Here is a 22,897-nt window from a genome sequence, read left to right as displayed (position 1 = left end):
TTTTAAATATAGGATTATTTGAAAAAAATAGCGACCGGCACATTGTTAATACCCGGAATAAAAATAAATTTGCTTTACAAGTCAGTCGATTACATAAGATTACTAAATCTTTTAAGGGGCAATGTATACGTTTATACAATAAGATTCCCATTGTCATTCAGAATTTGCCTTTCAACTGTTTTAAGACAGTAGTTAAACAAAAACTTTACAAAAAGGTATTATAAAGTTAGTGATTATTTAGAAGATATGAATGCATGGGATTAACTGTCTGAAAACTGACATTAGGCAGCTAAATTACTCAATTGTATACCAATATTTTAAGTTTATTTTATTTTTTTTAAAGAACGTCTAGGGTTCTGTGCCGAGGTTTTTCTTGCAGCTTCTTTTCCCCGGCTGTACAGGTTGTGAGAAGCTGCAGTAGTTTTAGGCGGATGAGACGTTCGTTATGTAAAAATTGACGATTCAAAGTGTAACTATGTTACCTACTGAATAAAGATATTTTTGAATTTGAAATAATTATGTAACCGAGTAATGAGAAAATAGCTAATTATCACGATAAATCTATACAACGCCATCCATATTGTGTTTCGGGAACGTAGCCTGCGGGCTTAGCACCGTAAGCGCGCGACTCTTTCTCGCCTCGACATACGTCACCCGTCTCTCTCTCACAGTACTGCACAGAAAGAGACAGATGATCTCTGTCGCGGCGAGAAACATTCGCGTGCTTACGGTGCTACGCCCGCTGGAAACTCCAAGAAAGCTATATTCACACCCTTGCTTAACTAATATTATATTCACTGTATTTTTTTTTAGAATATTCTAGTGGTTAGAGCGGAGGTCCGGGTTCGATTCCCGATGGGGACATTATCGAAATCACTTTGTGAGACTCTTCTTTGTTTGGTAAGGACTTTTCAGGCTTGAATCACCTGATTGTCTGGAAAAGTAACATGATTCCGTGCTTCGGAGGGCACGTTAAGCCGTTGGTCCCGGCTTTTAGCCGTAAAAACGCCTCCACCAACCCGCAGTAGAGCGCAAATTGTCGTGTGTTCCGTTAATAATGCCTGTCGATTACCCGTCCCTTTCCTTTTCGGCGGATAAGAAAATGACAGGTATAACTTAAAATTACGAACGTAGTGGGTAGCTCACTGGGACGGGCTAACCTATAAAATGCTACTTAGGTTCTATGACGATCTTGTGACGTAGCGAGTAGACGCCGCTACTTCAAAAGCGCACCCCTGATGCCGGGCAGCAGCGGTATCAGTACTGGTTAGAGGTTGAGGAAATGGATTCTGGTAGGGCTCTAGCTAGAACATCACCGATTGAGAAATTGGTCGGTGTACTGCGGAACGGATGGCGATTGGGGCAACCACCGTTCTACACGACCTATCTATGGAGTAATGAAGGCGATTACTCCACCGACAAGAGCGCAGCTCTTAAATAAAGAGAGAGAGAACTTAAATTATATGGTGTGTACTGGAGTCAGCACCATTATTTCATAAGATATGTAAGGGATTATTTAAGTTATACGAAAATACATACATTTCCCAGAAATGCATTTCCGGAGGTATGTGACCTAATCTGAATTGAGCTGGTTTACCTTCGCGGGTTGGAAGGTCAGACAGGCAGTCGCTTCTGTAAAAACCGGACCTGTCAATTCTTCAGGTTAGGTAAGCGGACCCTGTTGAACCACGACCATGTTGGTTTAACAGGTGAGGTGTGACTTAGTTCATCTTGCGATGGATGTACCTCTGACTACCCCGATTGGGATAAAGTGCTTAAGCAGTTGTCGTATGTGTGACGTAATTAAAAAACGCGTATTTTCTCTCTTGGATGCGAAGCTATGTCGTTGTCGAGGCCGAGCAGCATGTTGAAGGACAGGAACAGAGCGGCTGCAGAGCAGATGTGCCACAGGTCGTGCGAATCCATTAACTGGAGCACTGTGCACTCGCGGTTGTGACGGCGTGACATTGCCGGGGTTTCCTGTGGGAGAATTACCCAAATTATATAAATATAATTACCCAATAACAACACTACAAAGTAGTGTAGAGAAGGGCAGAGTCGGTTAGAGTAGAATAATATGCGTAGGCTAGTACTAGGAACGAGTAGATTACAATAGCAGTGAGTAGGATACAGTAGGAAGGTGTAGAGTAGAATAGGATGCGAGAGGCTACTCACCGACCACTTGGTGTTGGAGTCCAGGAAGAACTTCAGCGCTATGAACGAAGTGGCGTGAGCTGGCACCAGAAGCGAGTAGGTTACAGTAGCAGTGAGTAGGATACAGTAGGAAGGTGTAGTGTAGGGTAGGGCAGAGTAGAATAGAATGCGAGCGGCCACTCACCGACTACTTGGTGTTGGAGTCCAGGAAGAACTTCAGCGCTATGAACGAAGTGGCGTGAGCTGGCACCAGAAGCGAGTAGGTTACAGTAGCAGTGAGTAGGATACAGTAGGAAGGCGTAGGGTAGAGTAGGACAGAGTAGGTTAGAATATTGTAGAGTAGGCCAGAGTAGTGTAGAGTAGGGCAGAGTAGTGTAGAGTAGGTAAGACTACAATAGAGTGCGAGTGACGACTCGTCGACCACTTGGTGTTGGAGTCCAGGAAGAACTTCAGCGCTATGAACGAAGTGGCGTGAGCTGGCACCAGAAGCGAGTAGGTTACAGTAGCAGTGAGTAGGATACAGTAGGAAGGCGTAGGGTAGAGTAGGACAGAGTAGGTTAGAATATTGTAGAGTAGGCCAGAGTAGTGTAGAGTAGGGCAGAGTAGTGTAGAGTAGGTAAGACTACAATAGAGTGCGAGTGACGACTCGTCGACCACTTGGTGTTGGAGTCCAGGAAGAACTTCAGCGCTATGAACGAAGTGGCGTGAGCTGGCACCAGAAGCGAGTAGGTTACAGTAGCAGTGAGTAGGATACAGTAGGAAGGCGTAGGGTAGAGTAGGACAGAGTAGGTTAGAATATTGTAGAGTAGGCCAGAGTAGTGTAGAGTAGGTAAGACTACAATAGAGTGCGAGCGGCGACTCACCGACTACTTGGTGTTGGGACTCCAGGAAGAACTTCAGCGCTATGAACCAAGCGGCGTGGTGTAGTAGGACCAGGAGCGAGAAGGTTACAATAGCAGTGAATAGGACACAGAAGGAAGGCGTAGGGCAGAGTAGGACAGAGTAGTGTAGAATAGGGCAGAGTAGAATAGAGTGCGAGCGGCCACTCACCGACCACTTGGTGTTGGAGTCTAGGAAGAACTTCAGCGCTATGAACCAAGCGGCGTGGGCCAGCACCAGGTACAACCAGCCCTGCACCCGCAGACTCTCCCTGTACACCAGCTTCATGCACACGTAGAACGCCGTGTACAGGATCGTGTTGCCCATCAGGATCGCCAGGAGGTGGCGCGCGAAGTCCTTATTGTGGTGGTAGAGGCTGTGGGCAAATACAATAAAGTAGTATAATAGTCATATATATATATATATACATATATATATATATATATGTAGGCTGTTCTTTTAATTATTTATTTTGTTAGAATGCACTAACCCGCTATTATTATACTTGTACAAAATTTTCCTGTACCCAAAGGTTGCCTGGAAGAAATTGCTGCATGAGCAATAAGGCCGCCTGTTGTGCTTTTCTGTATATGTTGTCCTTATCTCTGTATTTTGTGTCCATTGTGGTCAATAAAGTATTTTATCTATCTATCTATCTAAAGGTCCTGCGGGCTTAGCACCGTAAGCGCGCGATTCTTAATCAATATCTATTTAATAATGAATAAATGCATTTTTTTTTGACAAAAATGCAAGCATCATAATTATATAATATATAGACATGGTAAGTTGAAGTTAAGCAACTTTCGCAAAGGCCGGTCATAGGATGGGTGACCACAAAAAAAAAGTTTACATCTCGACCTCCTCCGTGCTTCGGAAGGCACGTTAAGCCGTTGGTCCCGGCTGCATTAGCAGTCGTTAATAACCATCAATCCGCACTGGGCCCGCGTGATGATTTAAGGCCCGATCTCCCTATCCATCCATAGGGAAGGCCCGTGCCCCAGCAGTGAGGACGTTAATGGGCTGATGATGATGAGTGTGTGTGTGTGTGTGTGTTAGTCCATTGTCTTCACGGCTTGCCAAGTGTCCTGCCTATCTCCACTTAACCCTAGCGACACATGTAACTTCTCTTTATTGTCCACTCACCCGTATGCAGCGAGGGCCCAGTTGGCGAGGTTAGCGATGGCCAGCAGCACGGCACGAGCTTTGTAATTGGGTATCAACGCGCCCCGCCCATGGACACGTAGAGCCGACATCGCCCGAACGGGAATGGAACGCTCTACAATTGTAAATTCAAATCATTTATTGAGACACAGGTACAGACCTCCGTGGTCCAGTGGTTTGAGCGTTGGGCTCACGATCCGGAGGTACCAGGTTCAAATCCCGGTGGGGACATATCACAGAAATCACTTTGTGATCCCTAGTTTGGTCAGGACATTACAGGCTGATCACCTGATTGTCCGAATGTAAGATGATCCGTGCTTCGGAAGGCACGTTAAGCCGTTGGTCCCGGCTACTATTTACCGATGTAAGTCATCAGGTCGTTTGTTAAGTGTGATAGGAATGTTACACGCTCAGTTTGCTTGCAAGCATATGTGGGATAAGTTATTTTTTGCTTTTTATAGGGTTTAGCATTTTCAACCTTTTGTCATAATAATAGAGTACTTCTTTTTGGTCGGGGGTTTTTAATTTTTTTAATTTTTAAAGACTTTTTTTTAGAAGCCGTCAGAAAAGTCACCTCAGCAGTCAGAACCTTTGTACACATGATTGCACCAATAAAGAATTAAAGTCAAATCTCACCCAGTCTAAACCGGCCGACGTAGTAAATCTTCAAGGTGAGTATCAGACAGGTAGCCAGGTGCAGGATCGTGAAGAACACCCAGAAATAAACGCTCGGGTACATTATACCGTACACACCTGCAAATTCAAATTCAAAAATATCTTTATTCAGTTGGTAACATAGTTACACTTTGAATCGTCAATTTTTACATAACGAACGTCTCATCCGCCTAAAACTACTGCAGCTTCTCACAACCTGTACAGCCGGGGAAAAGAAGCTGCAAGAAAAACCTCGGCACAGAACCCTAGACGTTCTTTAAAAAAAAAAAAATAAACTTAAAATATTGGTATACAATTGAGTAATTTAGCTGCCTAATATCAGTTCACAAACAGTTAATCCCATGCATTCATATCTTCTAAATAATCACTAACTTTATAATAACCTTTTTTCAGGGTCAAGCCTTGCGTTACTATTGTGTGACAGGTAGAGAATGTGTGGGTTGTTGGGTAGGTTGTGTGGGTGATTGTGTGCTAGACTGTGGGGTGGTTTGAATGGCTATAAGTATGGGCGATTCATGTTCAGTTTGCAAGAATTTTCTGACTAATCTGCAGGTATTCAATATTGCTGCTTTCTGTTGAAGTATGTACGTGTCGGGTGGTAAGTTTAGGGTTTTGAGAGATAGGTGTAGCTGTTTTGGTATCACTCCTGTCGTCGAGAGCACGATCGGGACTATTGTTACTTTCTATTATTAATTATTAATCATATATTAATAAATTATCAATCAATCCCGAAGCATATATATAACGAAGCATATAATAAACGTGTAATATGACGTTACGACGTGACGTTGTTCGTGAGCGTTAGACTCACGATCTGGAGGTCCGGGTTTGATTCCCGATGGGGACATTGTCGAAATCACTTTGTGAGACTGTTCTTTGTTTGGTAAGGACTTTTCAGGCTTGAATCACCTGATTGTCCGAAAAAGTAAGATGATTCCGTGCTTCGGAGGGCACGTTAAGCCGTTGGTCCCGGCTATTAGCCGTAAAAATCACCTCCACCAACCCGCAGTGGAGCAGCGTGGTGGAGTATGCTCCATACCCCCTCCGGTTGATTGAGGGGAGGCCTGTGCCCAGCGGTGGGACGTATATAGGCTGTTTATGTTATGTTATGTTATAATATCAATATGTACTCAAGTTCTAAGCTAGTGAGAGAAATAAACATTTTTTTTTTTTTAATATGACGAGATTCAATTCGAGATTGACGGGATCGGGCGAATCTTTTTGAGTTATACTTTATGTCTTACATACATAAGCTTCGACTATATCCCATTCCCTCAATCAGCGCTTATCCCTATCGACCCACTAGGGTCGATTAATTCTTTCAAATATTCTTCCTCTCAGACGATGCCCTGAGCCGGAGTTCGCGCCCAACTGGGCACCCTCAGGCCTGTTGTCTTAAACGTTGTGAGAGCCTTCAGCGCTCTCCATTTGTCCGGCCAAGTAGTTAATGCCATCTGTAGCAGGCAACTATACAATAAATCACGTCAAAAAAAAAGACTATATCCCAATTGGTTTAGTCAGAGGCACATCCGTCGCAAGATGAACTAAGTACCCACACCTCACCGAGTTTTATGTTAGAACAACGTGATAGGTGAGCCGTATCGCCGTCTATAATGGTCGATCCAACTGTGTTAGTGAATATTGCACTTAAGATAAATTATTTACAAATAAATAAACATAGCTGGCGAGGAGTGGGTGTACTTACATCTCTGCCTACCCTTTCCCTGTATTCTATGATTCTATGTTATGTTACGCTCTGTTATGCTACGTTATGCTATGTTATGCTACTTTATGCTATGATATGCTATGTTATGCTACGTTATGCTACGTTATGCTACTTTATGCTATGATATGTTATGTTATGCCATGTTATGTCATGTTATGCTATGCTATGTCATGTTACCGAGTGCCATGATGAACGCGAGCAGCATGAACGTGGAGTGTGCGCTCGCGTTCACGTCGGGGTGTCGGTTCTGGTATATCTTCACCATACACAGCACCGCTATCACGTACATGAACGACGAGTCTGGAAGACAGAGACTAAATTACTCGATAAGGCTAACATGCGCATCGTGATAAAACTATCGATCGAGTCGATAAACTTGTCAAAATCACCAAATTGCCAGACATCGATATTTTTAACGATTCTCCTTGATGCTACAAAAATAAACTGCTAAATCCTTACATTATCGGCATGTGACGATGCACAGCATCTGTGAGAGTGCGTCATTGTACTTCCCTTGTATTTCCTGTTATCGGTTGACGTTTTGTTGATGTCAGCGCCATCTAGTGAAAATAAAGTGTAAAAGTCACAGGAGGCCGTTGGCGGCAAATCAACTTTCATAGCGTCGTGACTTCTCAAGTGTATAACATCTATTTTTCGAAATTTGAATTTTATTTTCGCATTTTAAGTTCAAATTGTGTAGTTTTTGTAACATTTACGCGTAGTAAGTGTAAAGAACGTTATAATCGTGCAGTGATAGTGGATTATGGGTGATAGTGACCAAGATAAGGCGGATAATTTATCCGCCTCAGAAGGTAGCCGCAACGAAATGTCGCGGTCACGGCCGCTTAGCGCCGGCTCTGGCGCCTCTAAGCGCCGCCGGTCCTCAAGCAGCAATTCTGAATCATCTTCATCCGATTCCTCGGGTGGTGAGGTAAAACGGAGGAGGCGCGGTGAGTCCGATATCGATTTTCATGACTTAGTGAACAAAGTGAATCTGTTAACTAGCGTGTTGTTACAAACACCCTCTTTACAATCCAGTGTAAATGTTCCGTGTTCTAAAACTTTACCGGCACCCAATGCAACGCGTGAGTTGGCTTTGGGGCCAAACCCTGACTTTTGTTTACAACGTCCTATTGTTGCTGACAATACTACCGTGGTCGAACCGCGGCATTTAAGCCTAAGTCACATAAGTACGGCCCTAAAAGCCCCTTCAGTGACTCCAGCTGACCCTGTTCATCTAAGACGGTTGGAAGTATTGCAAAAGTTTGGTGATCCTGCTTGGAAAGATGTTCGTTATACTGAATCGTTGAAGGCTCATAATGCCTCGCCAGGTTTCGTAGACCTTGAGGTAAATGATGAACTAAGGCAATTCGCGAAGGGTAAAGACTATGTAGCAAGCTCGGAAAAAATGTTAGCTGCTATTTGCAATGGCTTATTAACTCAACGCGAGCTTCTTAATGAAAACTTACAAGAATTTATAAACTGGACAGCTTCCGCAAGCACAGTTTTATCACCAGACAACATATTCGACAAGATTTCCGAATTATTTCAACCTTCCTCAAAATTCCACAAAGTAAGTGAGGAAATTATGCAAATGGTTTGCGGGAAACGAGCTGAGTTCATTGAAAATCGCAGGGAGCGTATCCTGGGCGAAGTGGCTAATAAGAATCTACGGGAGGGTCTGCGTAAGATCCCGCCGAGTTCTAGGCACCTATTCGACGAAAACCCCTTGCAAACCTATATTCAGAATACGGGTGGTATGGATAAATGGGTACGTCCTTGGTATTACGGAGAGAAGAATACTCGCAAAATCAACTCCAACCCAGGTAATAAACAAATTAAACCAGGTCCTTCAAGGGAATCGAATAACCAGTCCTTTCGTCCACGAGGAAACGACTCGGGAAAAAATAAAACTTCTGCCCATACAGGGATCTCCAAGCAGTCGGCACAGGACCATGGAAAGCATAAGAAATTCTTTAAAAAGGACGGACAAGCCAAGAAAAACCAATCTGACAAATGACTATCATCCGCTTCAACCCAATTTTTACGGAGGCTGCCTCCGAGCGTATCGGAGGCAGTGGCAGACGGATTGGGCTCCGAAGGCTCTTCTCAAAATAGTAACGGGAATGCGTCTGCCATTTACCTCCAAACCTCTGCTTATTCATCCATCTCCTCGGGTCTGCCGTCAATTCGAAACGGCTCGTTCTCCCGACATGACACAGCAAATAAACCAACTGTTGGAACAAGGTGTTCTGGAGATTCCCGATCAACAACGGTTGGGTCCCAGTTTCTTTTCAACCATGTTCTTGGCGAGAAAGAGCGACGGGTCGTTCAGGCCCATATTCAATTTAAAGCGTCTGAATCAATTCATAATACCGAAGCCTTTCAAACTAATTTCACACTTCCAAGTACCCCGATTTCTGCAGAAGAACGACTGGATGGCAAAGCTCGACCTGTCGTCAGCGTACTTTCACGTACCAATCGCGGAGAGTCATCGAAGGTTTCTTCGGCTGGTATACAGACACCAGGTTCTCCAAATGACCTGCCTGCCCTTCGGGTTGTCGTGCGCCCCGAAGAACTTTGCTGCTTTAACCAATTGGGTGGCTCAATACCTGCGGGACATAGGCGTCCGAATTATCGTCTATTTAGACGACTTTCTGTTGGCAAATCAGTCGAGTACTCTGCTGGAAACCCATTTGAGCATAGCGATAGAAACGCTGAAAAGATTGGGGTGGACAATCAATTACCAAAAATCGATAATCAAGCCTGTTCAAGAGATAGAGTTTCTAGGATTACTTTGGGATACGAATCGAAGTCTCAAATCCCTGCCAGTAAGAAAATTGAATACAATCTTGTTAATCGCCCGCAAAGCCGTCCACAAAGGAACGTTATCGCTGAAGGAGGCGCAAGTCATCCTAGGAACTCTAAATTTTGCAAATTTTGTAATACCCAGGGGGAGACTGCACTGCCGCCAGCTCCAACGATACTGTCGGATTCTGGCCAGACAGACATCTCAGAAGCAATCGGAGATGCCAACTCAAGTAAAAGAAGACCTGGAATGGTGGATAAAAGCTCTGGAGAGCCGCCGAGTGTCGATCAGCCTGCACCCGACGTTGATTCATCATTTTCTGACAACAGATGCCGCCGACTATGGGTGGGGGGCACAAATGGACGACCAGTCGGTATCGGGCAGATGGACACCCGTACAGAGCAGATGGCATTGCAACCGAAAGGAAATGTTCGCCATCATAGCAGCGATTACACATTTCAAGATACAATTACGGAATCGTCATGTGATGGTACAGTCCGACAATCGGACAGTCGTGTCGTATATTTGCAAGGAAGGGGGGACACGGTCAACAGCTCTTCTCAAGTTGACACATCACCTGCTGAATATACTAGACCGGTGGAACATATCATTGACAGCAGAATATCTGCCCGGCAAATTCAACGACATAGCAGACAGACTGTCACGAGGGAAATTGGCAGCCGAGTGGCACCTGCTTCCACTGGCGTTGACAACAGTGTTTCACAAGCTTGGAATCCCTCAAATCGATCTATTTGCCACGGTTCAAACGAGAGTTGTGGAGAAGTATGTCTCCAAAGACTGTCGGGACACTTTAGCGGTGTTTTGCAACGCCTTCAGCCGTCGATGGGAATTCCAACTAGCGTGGGTGTTTCCGCCACCGAGTCTTATACCTCGAGTACTCCACCACCTGAACTCAGCACAGGGAGTGTTCCTGATGGTAGCGCCAATGTGGAAGAATGCGTTCTGGTTGCCAGATCTGAGCCAGCGGGCATTGTGCAAACCGATGAGAATCCCAAATTTGGCCCAAGTGCTAATAGATCAGAGCACTGGCCTTCCTCCACCTCGAGTACAGGACATGGAATTATACGTCTGGAAGATTGGGGCTGGAGCGATGTTACCAAAGATTGGACAGAGGCAGAGAGAGCCTTATTTAAGTCCAGCTGGAGAGAATCATCATTAAAAACATATAGACCCGCATGGACACGGTGGACCAAGTGGTGTAGTGATAATAATTTTAATCACAGACATCCAACCGGTACAAGTTTATCTAGATTTTTGGCGCACTTGTGCCTAGAAGAGAGATTGGCTTATCAAACTATTTTGCTTCATAAATCAGTAGTTTTGACTTTTGGAAAAGCAGTAGGCAATGAAAATCTTAATTCTAATTTTTTAGTGAAACATATGTTGAAAGCAATTTCTCTTCAGCGACCAAGAGCAGAGAAACCAGCAGTCTGGGACCCAAATGATTTGGTTATCTGGCTGCAAGCAAATTCACCAGTTCATGAAACATTGTTTGAAGCTTCACGCAGGTTGGCTTGCTTATTGCTTCTCGCGTCGGGCCGACGGGTGCATGACCTGACCTTACTGAAGGTTTCCGCAGCCCACTACATTGACGCCAGCGACCATGTCATTTTGTGCCCAGCCTTTGGTTCCAAAACCGATACTGCATCATACAGACAATCAGGCTGGAAATTGTTACAACATAGTAATAAAAGTATTTGTCCCGTTTTCTGGCTAAGAAAGGTTGTTGAGCTAGGTGCACAGAGACGTTCGGCTGAGTGTAATGATGCCCTTTTCGTGACCATAAGAGGTTCTACTCAAGCAGCTTCACGTACTGTTATCGGCAATTGGATAAAAACAATGTTGAGAGATGCCGGTATATCAGCCTCGCCGGGCTCTGTACGCTCGGCTGTCGCTTCATTAAATTGGTTTGAAAATTTCTCTATAGAAGATATTCTTAGTCGTGGAAATTGGCGAAGTGAAAATACCTTTGCCAGGTATTATTGTAAACAAATCATAGGAAAAACTCAATCATCGACTAATCTTGCAGCAAATTTCGAACCTATTTAAGCCTTATAATAGGCAACTTGTTTAACTTGATTTTCTTTCTCTTAGAATACAAAATCTTGTTTTGGGTGTTGATTGTAATATGTAATAATTATATCAGCAATTTCATTTAAATTGTTTTCTTTTCACATAGCGTCGTGTCGTTATCAGTCACCAGGAGTTATAAACACGTCTCTCACAGATGCTGTGCATCGTCACATGCCGATAATAGTGCAAGTTTTACATAACAATAAAACTTGTATTATTGAGCAGAGACGATGCACAGCATCCCATTAAGGGCTCCTGGTGAGAGACTTCTATGAAAGTTGATTTGCCGCCAACGGCCTCCTGTGACTTTTACACTTTATTTTCACTAGATGGCGCTGACATCAACAAAACGTCAACCGATAACAGGAAATACAAGGGAAGTACAATGACGCACTCTCACAGATGCTGTGCATCGTCTCTGCTCAATAATACAAGTTTTATTGTTATGTAAAACTTGCACTATTTATTTTGTTAAAAAACTGAAAAAAAAAAAAAACATTTTTAACTATATAGTTTATTACAGGATTGATGTGGTTGGTCATCCGCCTCACAATTCACACAATAAAAGAGCCTGCAATGTCCTAACTAACTCAGGGTGTTCAAAGCCTCGTTAAAAATAAGAATAAAAAAAATGTCCTAACCAAACTAGGGATCACAAAGTGATTTTTGTGATATGTCCCTACCAGGATTAGATATATATATATATATATATATATATATATATATAGGATATATAACTCGGTGTTAGTGACATCAAAATTTTGATATGCTTCAACAGGGAAGACGGGTTCAAATTATCGAGCATGTGGAATCCAGTAGTAGGTGTTGTAAAAAGCTTGAAACAGCCTAATGTGGTGAAAAAACGTGAGGACACAGTGAGTGCGGTTTGTCGTAGTGAGTTTCGTGCGAGTTCAGATGGTTCCGAACATTCCGATATCAAAAACATAAACAAGCGGCAAAGAAAGAGGGTAGACAGATATGTCTGCCCGTAAAAAATTATGGATCTACCTACTCCACTCCAATCTCATCAGTCATCCCGTGATCATGGCACTTGCAACAGTGTCGAAATATCGGGAGTCTCATATCCCCATTTAAACGCGGTAAGAACCCGTTATTATGTGCTTTAATTATGATAATAACCGCGTAAACTTATAACAATGTATCAAAATTTTAGTGAAAAATTCATGAAAATTTTAGTCTGATCCCGGTAGGGACATATCACAAAAATCACTTTGTGATCCCTAGTTTGGTTAGGACATTTTTTTTATTCTTATTTTTAACGAGGCTTTGAACACACTTTTTTTTTTTTTTTTTTTTTAACGTTGGGAAATGCGTTACGCATACCACGCCGCCCGGGGGGACGACGTGGTTATGTGGGACTCCCCGGGTGTCGCCACCCGGTATACCCACTAAAACCCAACGGTGTTCCTCCTTGCCGCCATGTGGCGAGGACACGGGAACGCAGTTGCACACAACCGCGTCCCCGCCGGGGCTTTGAACACCCTGAGTTAGTTAGGACCAACACTGAGGAGTATGATTTAGACCATAATTCTGAGTTGACAATAAGTGGAATTTCCTGTCGGAAAATTTTAGCGTTTTTTTTATTATTTTCAATTCCATACTTTTGCGACGGAAAATTCCTTTTTACATCATCTCATAATCATAGTCTGAATCATCCTTAAAGTTTTCGTTACGATGTCACTAACCGCCTGTATAGATTCAAGACTTACCAAACTGGAAGTTCATCTTGTTAGGGCAGAGGTGGTAGCAGGCTGAGAGGATGCCCTCCATCATCAGCGCCAGCCCCACGAATCCCGTGACACAAAACATGTCACAAATATCACTTTGAGGCTGATCACCTGATCCAAAGTAAGATGATCCGTGCTTCGGAAGGCATGTTAAGCCGTCGGTCCCGGTTCCTACTTATTGATGTAAGTACGTAGTTACGTGAGCCATGTCAGGGGCCTTTGGCGGCTCAATAGTAACCCTGACACCAGGGTTGTTTGGATTTTTGGTGTTTTGGTCTATTACAGAAACGACATGTAACCAGGAGGTCTTAAGTGCAACCAGCTAATTTATTACTTTGCAAGAAACTGATTGGACTTTTGCACCTTATCGTAAATTTCTAAAAATCTATTTAAACTGCGCGAGGCTGACACATTCTTGGTCGCATTCATCATTCTATTATCTTTATTTTTTTTTAATTTACATTTTACTTTTTTGCTTTTCTTTTGTACAATTAGATTTAGGCTAGTTTAGTGTAACAATAATCCCAACTAGCAGTTACCCTATCATTTTTACCCACAAACATCGGGTAAAATGTAATTAATATTGGCAACACTAAATGTAACTGGTGAGGAAGGGTGACTAGCTGGAAGGGGCAAGTTGATAAAAAGCAGGTGTCCAACCCAGAACGGTTCAACCTAACACCACCACTAGCTGACGAGCACTCATTGGGCCTCCCCGAACGGGGAACCACCCGACCTCGTTAGTGGCTCCACGGACTTAACATCACTATTGGGCTCACGGAGGGGCGATCCCGCCCGCCGCGTCCCACTCCCGTGCCACGCCCGTTTCTGCGGGCGGCGAGTGCGGCCACATCGAGGGGGCACAGCCCCGAGGATGTCTCCCCGTCGCGGGCTTTGCCTGCGACGAGATGAAACCACACGCAGAACGGTTCAGTCTGATACGACCACTAGGCTAGTGAAACCTATGCCCGATTTCTGTGTGATTGTTTGCTGGAATGCAGCTCGGATGGGCAGCGTTCGGGAAGCTGCGGAATATCTTCTCGTCCAAAATACCTCAGTGTCTCAAGACGAAAGTCTGTGACCAGTGCGTGTTGCCAGTGATGACCTACGGCAGTGAGACGTGGCCGCTTACTATGGGTCTCGTGAGGAGGCTCGGTGTCGCTCAGCGGGCAATGGAGAGAGCTATGCTCGGTATTTCCCTGCTCGATCGAATCAGAAATGAGGAGATCCGCAGGAGAACTAAAGTCACCGACATAGCTCGGAGAATTGCCAAGCTGAAGTGGCAGTGGGCAGGACACATAGCGAGGAGAACCGATGGCCGCTGGGGTGGAAATGTTCTCGAATGGCGACCACGTGTCGGACGACGCTCAGTGGGTAGGCCCGCTACAAGGTGGACCGACGATCTGGTGAAGGTCGCGGGAAGCCGCTGGATGCGGGCAGCGCAGGACCGATCGTCGTGGAGATCCTTGGGGGAGGCCTATGCCCAGCAGTGGGCGTCGTACGGCTGATGATGATGATGTTTGCTGGAATAAAACTTGGAAGTTCTCCAGTGTGTTTTATTATCAAGTAAAGCGCCTTTCATTAGCTTTGCTGTAAGTCCATTGCATGCCGTTGTCACCTATAATTAGGGTAACAATTATTATGTCATTTTATGGAGATATTTACTGTAAAGGACTTGTTGTTAACTCTGTTGGTGATCTTTAATAAATAAAATAATTAAAAATAGTAGTCAATAGTAGTAGTAGGTCAGCTGGAAGAAATCTCTTTGTTTGAAAAAAAAAGAAAGGAAAACATGAAACAGCAGGACTAGGGCCCTGTGCTGGGAGGTTTTCTGGCCACGTCTTTCCCTCAGCGTTACAGATTCCGATGTGGTAGTAGTTTTACAGCTAGTTACATAATATATAATCCAATTTTTGACGTTCGAAAAGCGCTAACTTTGTAAGCCAATTTTGAAAAATAAATATAAATATTGAATTTTTGTTGAGTTTTTTATTTTAATTTTTATAAACTGTTTTATTTACGATAAATATAAGCACAATAATGGTTTGATAAAATACATCATTAAATCCACCACAGGCTTCGTCAAAAAGGAGCTAAAAAAAGAATATACCATAAATCCACAAATGTTTCGTCAAAAATGATGATTTTTTCTTTAGATATAAGCTTACCTCTACTATATAGTAGTTTTAGGCGGATGAGACGTTCGTTATGTAAAAATTGACGATTCAAAGTGTAACTATGTTACCTACTGAATTAAAGATATTTTTGAATTTGAATTATCTGTTTTCTTTGTATGTTCCTTGTGTCTGTTTTATTGTGTACAAATAAATAAATAAATAAAAATTTCGGCGACTTACCGAGTTGTTCTGTATGGACACAACAGCGCACACATCATCATCCGACTCTATAATGAGTATAACGTTCTTTGGTATTGTATAGTTAAATCTGAAATGATGACAAACACGTATATCTTAACGTACTGGTGGTTTAAAAAGGCCACATCGAAGCAATTCATCTAAGAAAGCAATATTACTATTTGACATTTGTTTGCATTGCGCACTTACTTTTATATGCGCAAATGTCAAATTGCAATATTGCTTTCTTAGATGAATTGATTCGATGTGGCCATTTTAACCCCCCTGGTGGTTTAAAAAGGCCACATCGAAGCGAATATCTAAAAAAGCAATGTTGCAATTTGACATTTGCGCATATAAAAGTAAGTGCGCAATGCAAACAAATGTCAAATAGCAATATTGCTTTCTTAGATGAATTGCTTTATTTGTAACATGAAATACAGAAACTTAGTAGGGGGAAATCAGAAATGAGAATCATTTATTCAACGTAATTATCATGGATATACTTGTTAAAGGTCAATGTAACATTTTTGAATTTACGTCATTTCGCAAGGTGTTATGGCTGAGAAGAAATGACAAGAAACTGCAACAGCAACACATCTTTTAAAAACCAATGAGGGTATACATTACAAGTTATTTAATAACTAGAGGAACACATTCAATACCAGACACTTTTATCATTTAGGTAGTCATTAATCTTATCTCTCTCTTTATTTAAGAGCTGCGCTCTTGTCGGTGGAGTAATCGCCTTCAATACTCCATAGATAGGGCGTGTGTAGGGGTGTGTGCATTAATCTTATATCTATTCCAAAAAATCTATGTAAGAATTTAATAAATAAATAAATAAATAATAAATCTAAGTTGATCCAGGTCTTACCTAGGTAGGAACCCTTTCCCCGTCGTAACGTTCAAAGGGTAATGGTCAAAGGAGAAGTAGTAATACTTCGGAGTGCTCGGTGTCACGGTCAGGTTCACCTCCTGGGAAAAGATTACAAAAAAATAATAAATTGGATCGTGTACAAGGTTCAAGATGAATTATGAAATTCTGATTACCAAATAAAAATAATTCAAAAGTATCTTTATTCAGTCTTGAATCACCTGATTGTCCGAAAAAGTAAGATGATTCCGTGCTTCGGAGGGCACGTTAAGCCGTTGGTCCCGGCTATTAGCCGTAAAAACACCTCCACCAACCCGCAGTGGAGCAGCGTGGTGGAGTATGCTCCATACACCCTCCGGTTGATTGAGGGGAGGCCTGTGCCCAGCAGTGGGACGTATATAGGCTGTTTATGATGATGATCTTTATTCAGTAGGTAACATAGTTACACTTTGAATCGTCAATTTTTACATAGCGAACGTCTCATTCGCCTAAAACCACTGCAGCTTCTCACAACCTGTATAGCCGGGGAAAAGAAGCTGCAAGAAAAACCTCGGCACAGGGCCCTAGACGTTCTTGAAAAAAATTAACATAAAATATTGTTATACAATTGAGGAATTTAGCTAATCCCATGCATTCATATCTTCTAAATAATCACTAAACTTATAATAGTAACACCACATTTTGTACGAACACATGGTCATTATTTCTTTTTATGTTGGTGCAATAAAGTGTATTTGTATTGTATTGTATGGTCGCAATAAAACATTTTGTAAAGCGGGATTGGTGTCTCAATCACTGCTCTTAGCGCCATCTATTAGCCTATCAGTGAACAACATTGCTAAAACTTATTTTTTTTTGTTGTTTGTAATTTTAATAGTTGTTACCTAATTTAAAAAAATATATCTATCTGAACTGTATTCATATTAAGTGCAAATGTTGTGCACATCTGTTATAGGTATAAGCACTAGATTAAGTCATTAGATTTTTAGATTTACATGGCCCATGATCGTTACATACCCCATGTCAGGGATCTTTGGCGTCTTAATAGTAACCCAGACACATACACACACACGCACGCACGCCTGCACGCACGCTCACACACACACAAACACAAACACGCACGCACGCACGCTCGTTCGCACGCACCATTGCACGCAGTCACTCACGCACGCACGCACGTACACACGCACACACAAATAGGAGAAGAAAATTTATTATGAATGTATGTTATTAGGGTATTAAAAAAATAAGACCTTTAGAGCCACAATGACGATTGCTTACCTTATCAACTTCAACATAAAAGTCCTCCACTCGTCTTAATTTAATGTCGACAGATACATTCTTCGGGTTCGACGTCGTCAACTGTATCGTCGGTCGATTTTCTGACGTTATATCTAAAAAAAAATCCAGCCGTATCACCGTCTATAATGGTCGAACCAACTGTGTAAAAATAAAAACAACCACTTGATATCAACTCAGAATCATGGTCTGAATCATCCTCCTCAGTATTCGTTATGGTGTAACGCTTGCCTCTCACTTTAAGGTCGTAGGTTCGAATCCAGCACAGGCCTAAACCAATGATTGTCGAATTTTTGAATTCAAGTTTGGATCATAAATGATTATCACGTGCGCAGCGGTGAAGGAAAACATCGTAACCAGACCAAGAGTAAACCTGAAGAAAATATGAAGGATTTGTAATATTTTTTAATGTTTGTGGGTTCTCGAGACATTCAAATAGTGGCAAAAAGGTGTACAGCTCATATAGCTTAGTTTATCTATGACAAAAATAATAATTTCGATCACCGCTACGCTAACGCCATCTATCGTTGCTGAGCGAGAGTTCCAACACGCTTAAGATACATTGTTTTAAGTTTACGACGTTATTATCATAATAATAAATCAATAAATAAAACACATAATAACGGGTCCTTACCGCGTTTAAAGTAGGGATATGAGACTCCCGATATTTCGACACTGTTGCAAGTGCCATGATCACGGGATGACTGATGAGATTGGAGTGGAGTAGGTAGATCCATAATTTTCGGGGATATCGGGAGTCTCATATCCTTACTTTAAACGCAGTAAGAACCCGTTATTATGTGTTTTAACTACCCTTAAGATAGATTAACAAGTCATTCAAGTCCGTAATAACACTTACTTGGCCCAGCGTCGTGTGGACATAGCGTCCGCGCCATATTATTGAACTGCATGACAGAGTGTTTCGTCTGTATCACTAGCGGGATCTCCCAGGACAGCACACCTGCCAAGGAAAAAAACGGTCAAGTGTGAGTCCGACTGCACCGAGGGTTTCCATCATGGTATAAGAAGACCAGGGGCCTGTTTAATAAAACTTACAATTGTAAATTACAATGACAATTTGATGTACAATGCGGAGTGTGTGAACACGAATATTTTGCAGTTTCATAATAGCTACGTAATGAACACCAAATTGTCGTTGTAATGTAAAAGTGTAATGTATAATGTAAAAGTTTTATTAAACAGGCCTCAGGTATGCTCAATCCTATGAAGCCGCCATTGCTAACCATTCGATGACGTAAGAGTTACCACTTTGTTACCATTAAATTGGTATCTCCAACATTCCAAAGACGTAAATTTTATTATTGAAAATTAAGTAAATTACTGACTAATGTATTTAATTATTATTACTTGGCATATATATGTATAAAAATCATAAAAACTGTAACTGTTTACATGTTGTTTAAATTTCCTTGCAAAGTAAATTTAAATACATTGGTTGTAGGTAATTTATTTTTTACGAAATGGCAACACAGGGTGGGATGACGTCAGCTGGGCTAACCTTGACCAGTGAACTGTCACTTTTGAGCATACCTGGTTTTCTTATATCATGGTCTCCATCTGTCCATAGATCGACATAGGTAGCGATTAGTTTACCAACTGCAAATAAGTTAGTAAGCACAAAAACCTTTTTTTTTAATTGTTCTGTAACAAAACACATTAAAAACATGCTTATATTAGAAAATCCTACCTTGAAATCATGTGTGCGTGTGTGTGTGTGTGTGTGCGTGCGTGCGCGTGTGCGTGCGTGCGCGTGTGCGTGCGTGTGTGTGCGTGCGCGTATGCGTGCACGCGTGCGTATGCGTGCGTGCGTGCAATGCTGCTTGCGAACGAGCGTGCGTGCCGCAACCAAATGGTTGCGGTTATTTTTGTTCTGAAACAATGTTATCCAAATTGGTCTAGTAGTTCAGGCAAAGCTCACCTTTCTGTTGTGTGGCGGTGATGAAGAGAGGGTAGTCTCCATTGATTGTGTCATTGCTGGACACGTGCACCCTCGTGGGGAACCCTCGCGTGGCGTTGGAATCCTACAAACACAATAAGTACCATCATCACAAATTCAAGAGCCACACTCTTGTTGGTGTAGCATTCTCCATGCTATAGTAATATAAAATATCACATGAGATCGAGATTTGGGAGGTATATTCATGTTAAGACAAATCTCGCAAATGGCACTACCTATCCCGATCACTGGTTATTATGGAATATTAAACCTTATAACTATGTCGTTAATAGTTTTCTTAATGCCATAGCTAAAGCCGATGCTAAAAAAACAATGATAACATGCTAATAGCTAGAGCCGATGATTTCTATGCATGATCAGGAAGAAAAATGTATTTACTAACAATTTGGCCTGAGTTGCCAAAATAAACCTAAACATTATTATCATTAACAGTTCTTAATAGTGAGTGTGTGTGTGTGTGTGCGTGTATGTGTGTGTGTGTGCGAGCGTGCGTGCGTGCGTGCGTGCGAGCGAGCGTGCGTGCGAGCGAGCGTGCGTGCGAGCGCGCGTGCATGCGTGTTGTGTGTGGGGGCAGGGGGGGTGCGAGTGCATGTGTGTGTTTGTGGGGGCGGGGGGTGCGTGTGTGTGTGCGGTGTGTGTGTGTACGTGCGGTGTGTGTGTGCGTGTGTTATTATGTGGGTGATATTTTAAATAACTATTATTATAACTTGCCTCATAAAAGTCTAGAATTTGTTCTGTAGTTGAATTGACTAACACGGTGATCATATTGTCATATTTGTACCTGAAATGAAACAAACATCTTCAAATATGTTTAACCTGATTATTAAAGAGAGCCTGAATGTACATGTTATCTGGCTGGTTATCAATTATTCTCTTCTTCTTCTAATCCTTTTATAATTAATCTTTGTTTTAATCCTAAATCATGATTGACGAATGTAAGAGAGATGTAATATCTCTCTAAGATATAGAATATCGGAATTTCGAAAACTGATACAATAACATAACATAACATAAATAGCCTATATACGTCCCACTGCTGGGCACAGTTACAATACCTACAATACAATACCTACCTAGAAATCGAGTAGATTAGGGGATTCCCCTGTAAAAAAAAAACTTTAATGTAATTACAAATGTTAACTAGTGTTGCCGAAAAATCGATAGTTTTACTATCGATAGTAAACAGCCAAAATCATCTACCCAATCGATAGGCCTATCGATAGTATCGATACTATCGATAGTATCGATAGTATCGATAGTATCGATAGCTCTTTTTTGGCGATACTATTGATAAGCAACGATAGTATCGATACTATCGATAGTATCGATAGTTAAAAGAAGAAAAACTATCGATAGTATCGATACTATCGATAGTATCGCTCTTGGATATTGCGCAAGCTATCGATACTATCGATAGTATCGATACTATCGATAGTTTTGTACGATCGATAGGGCCCTTAATTTCGATAGTATTGAATGTAGCATTGTGTGGAACAATTCACACCATTTAAAGCTCGTATTTAATATATTTTATGTTACGTGGGTGTTTTTGCAGTGGACGTTTGGTTTTGAAGTAGGCAATTCTCTAAACTTTAAAGAAACACTGTTAAGTTAGTGGATAGGATTTTTTTTACAATACTATCGAAATTAAGGTCACTATCGATCGTACAAAACTATCGATAGTATCGATAGTATCGATACTATCGATAGTATCGATAGCTTGCTCAATATCGAAGAGCGATACTATCGATAGTATCGATAGTATTGATAGTTTTTTGTTTTTCAACTATCGATACCATCGATAGTATCGATACTATCGATAGTTTTTCATCTTTTAACTATCAATACTATCGATAGTATCGATACTATCGTTGCTTATCAATAGTATCGCCAAAAATGAGCTATCGATACTATCGATAGTATCGATACTATCGATTAATTATCGATACTATCGTTTTTTGGTAAACTATCGATAGTTCGATCGAAAACTATCGATATGGCGCTATCGATCGGCAACACTAATGTTAACTAAATATGGTATATAATAATAATAGTGTACCCAGCATCTCTACGTAAGCATCGGAAATGTAGATTTTATAATCTAGACAGTTGATAAACGTAAACAAACGTAAAAAAAAAAAACAATAACATGAAACTCACGTATCATAAATGAAGTTTTTCCCATAATTCATTCCTGAAGAAGCTCTCGTTTGATGAGTATTATACACTAAAGCACTTATGATTAAAATGTACAAGCACACCATTTTTCTTATTGCAATAAATTGCGCAAAAATTGCTGAAAACGGCGAAATCGCCGTACGTAATCGATGTAAAAACTCGCCATGAAATTGACAATGACATTGACAGTTGCTACTAAGGTATTTTACTAGTAAAGTTTCAGTGCTCTGGTGGATGGTAGATTTTCAGAAACTATTTTCGATATTTTCAATAAACTACTTATTTCTCTTTGCCCTAACTTTTATCTAGTTTATTAATGGGTAAGTACTTATTTATATACAAACAAAAAGTTATGCCTGCTAATACCTAAACCGGATCGAGTTCTCAATATTTTTATTACTATATTTATAACGAAAGTGGTAACGTAAAAATACCTGCGTTTTTGACGTATGTGATCGTTCAGCAATCGTTCGGAAATTTCTTTCCGTTTGGATTTTAATGTTTGGTCGATTGGTTCGATATAAGGTCGATGAACAAATCCATGAATGAAATAATAACTTGTTTTTATTGATTCATTTATTTAGAAATACACAAATCAAAAAATAAATTTACAAGGACGACTCAAATGAAATCTAATAAATAATGTTAATTTTGATAGCAAAAGTTCATTGAACATTTTTTGAATTTACATTTTGGTGGCCATTCTTAAGCACAGCGCTTTTTGCCTTTACGCGAATAAAACATGTGAATACGAGTCCTAAGAATACCCTGGAGAAATTAGAATATTCAGTTTACTTCAATCAAAATCAAACAGACAACAAATTATCGTCATAAAATTGTATTGATTTTCACTTTATCAAACTTGCGCGAAGTGCTGTCGTTTGTCAATTTTTTGAAATATTGGAAAACATTTCAACGAAAACAAAGATTCTTTCCAATGCAGTCCGAATCCACCTCAAAATATT

At 41.4% G+C, this 22,897-nt stretch overlaps 1 protein-coding gene across 1 annotated transcript; it reads right to left on the bottom strand.

Annotated features, from left to right (window-relative positions):
* Positions 1-1,274: 1,274 nt before the first annotated feature.
* Positions 1,275-22,089, bottom strand: LOC126381665 (SID1 transmembrane family member 1-like). The gene is made up of 14 exons (XM_050031122.1): positions 21,915-22,089; positions 20,466-20,535; positions 19,716-19,818; positions 18,636-18,737; positions 17,759-17,871; positions 16,478-16,578; positions 15,538-15,691; positions 14,026-14,144; positions 13,229-13,341; positions 6,773-6,895; positions 4,831-4,947; positions 4,177-4,309; positions 3,205-3,409; positions 1,275-1,980 (listed from the first exon to the last, which is right to left on the bottom strand). The coding sequence occupies exons 1-14, from the start codon at positions 22,016-22,018 to the stop codon at positions 1,804-1,806; spliced, it is 1,734 nt and encodes a 577-aa protein (XP_049887079.1). The 5' UTR covers positions 22,019-22,089; the 3' UTR covers positions 1,275-1,803.
* Between the last annotated feature and the right edge of the window lie 808 nt (positions 22,090-22,897).

The sequence above is a fragment of the Pectinophora gossypiella genome, unplaced genomic scaffold, assembly GCF_024362695.1.
Source record: "Pectinophora gossypiella unplaced genomic scaffold, ilPecGoss1.1 Pgos_76, whole genome shotgun sequence".
Classification (NCBI taxonomy): Eukaryota; Metazoa; Arthropoda; class Insecta; order Lepidoptera; family Gelechiidae; genus Pectinophora; species Pectinophora gossypiella.
The sequence above is the reverse complement of the archived record's forward strand: the minus strand, read 5'-3'. Positions and strand labels throughout refer to the sequence as shown.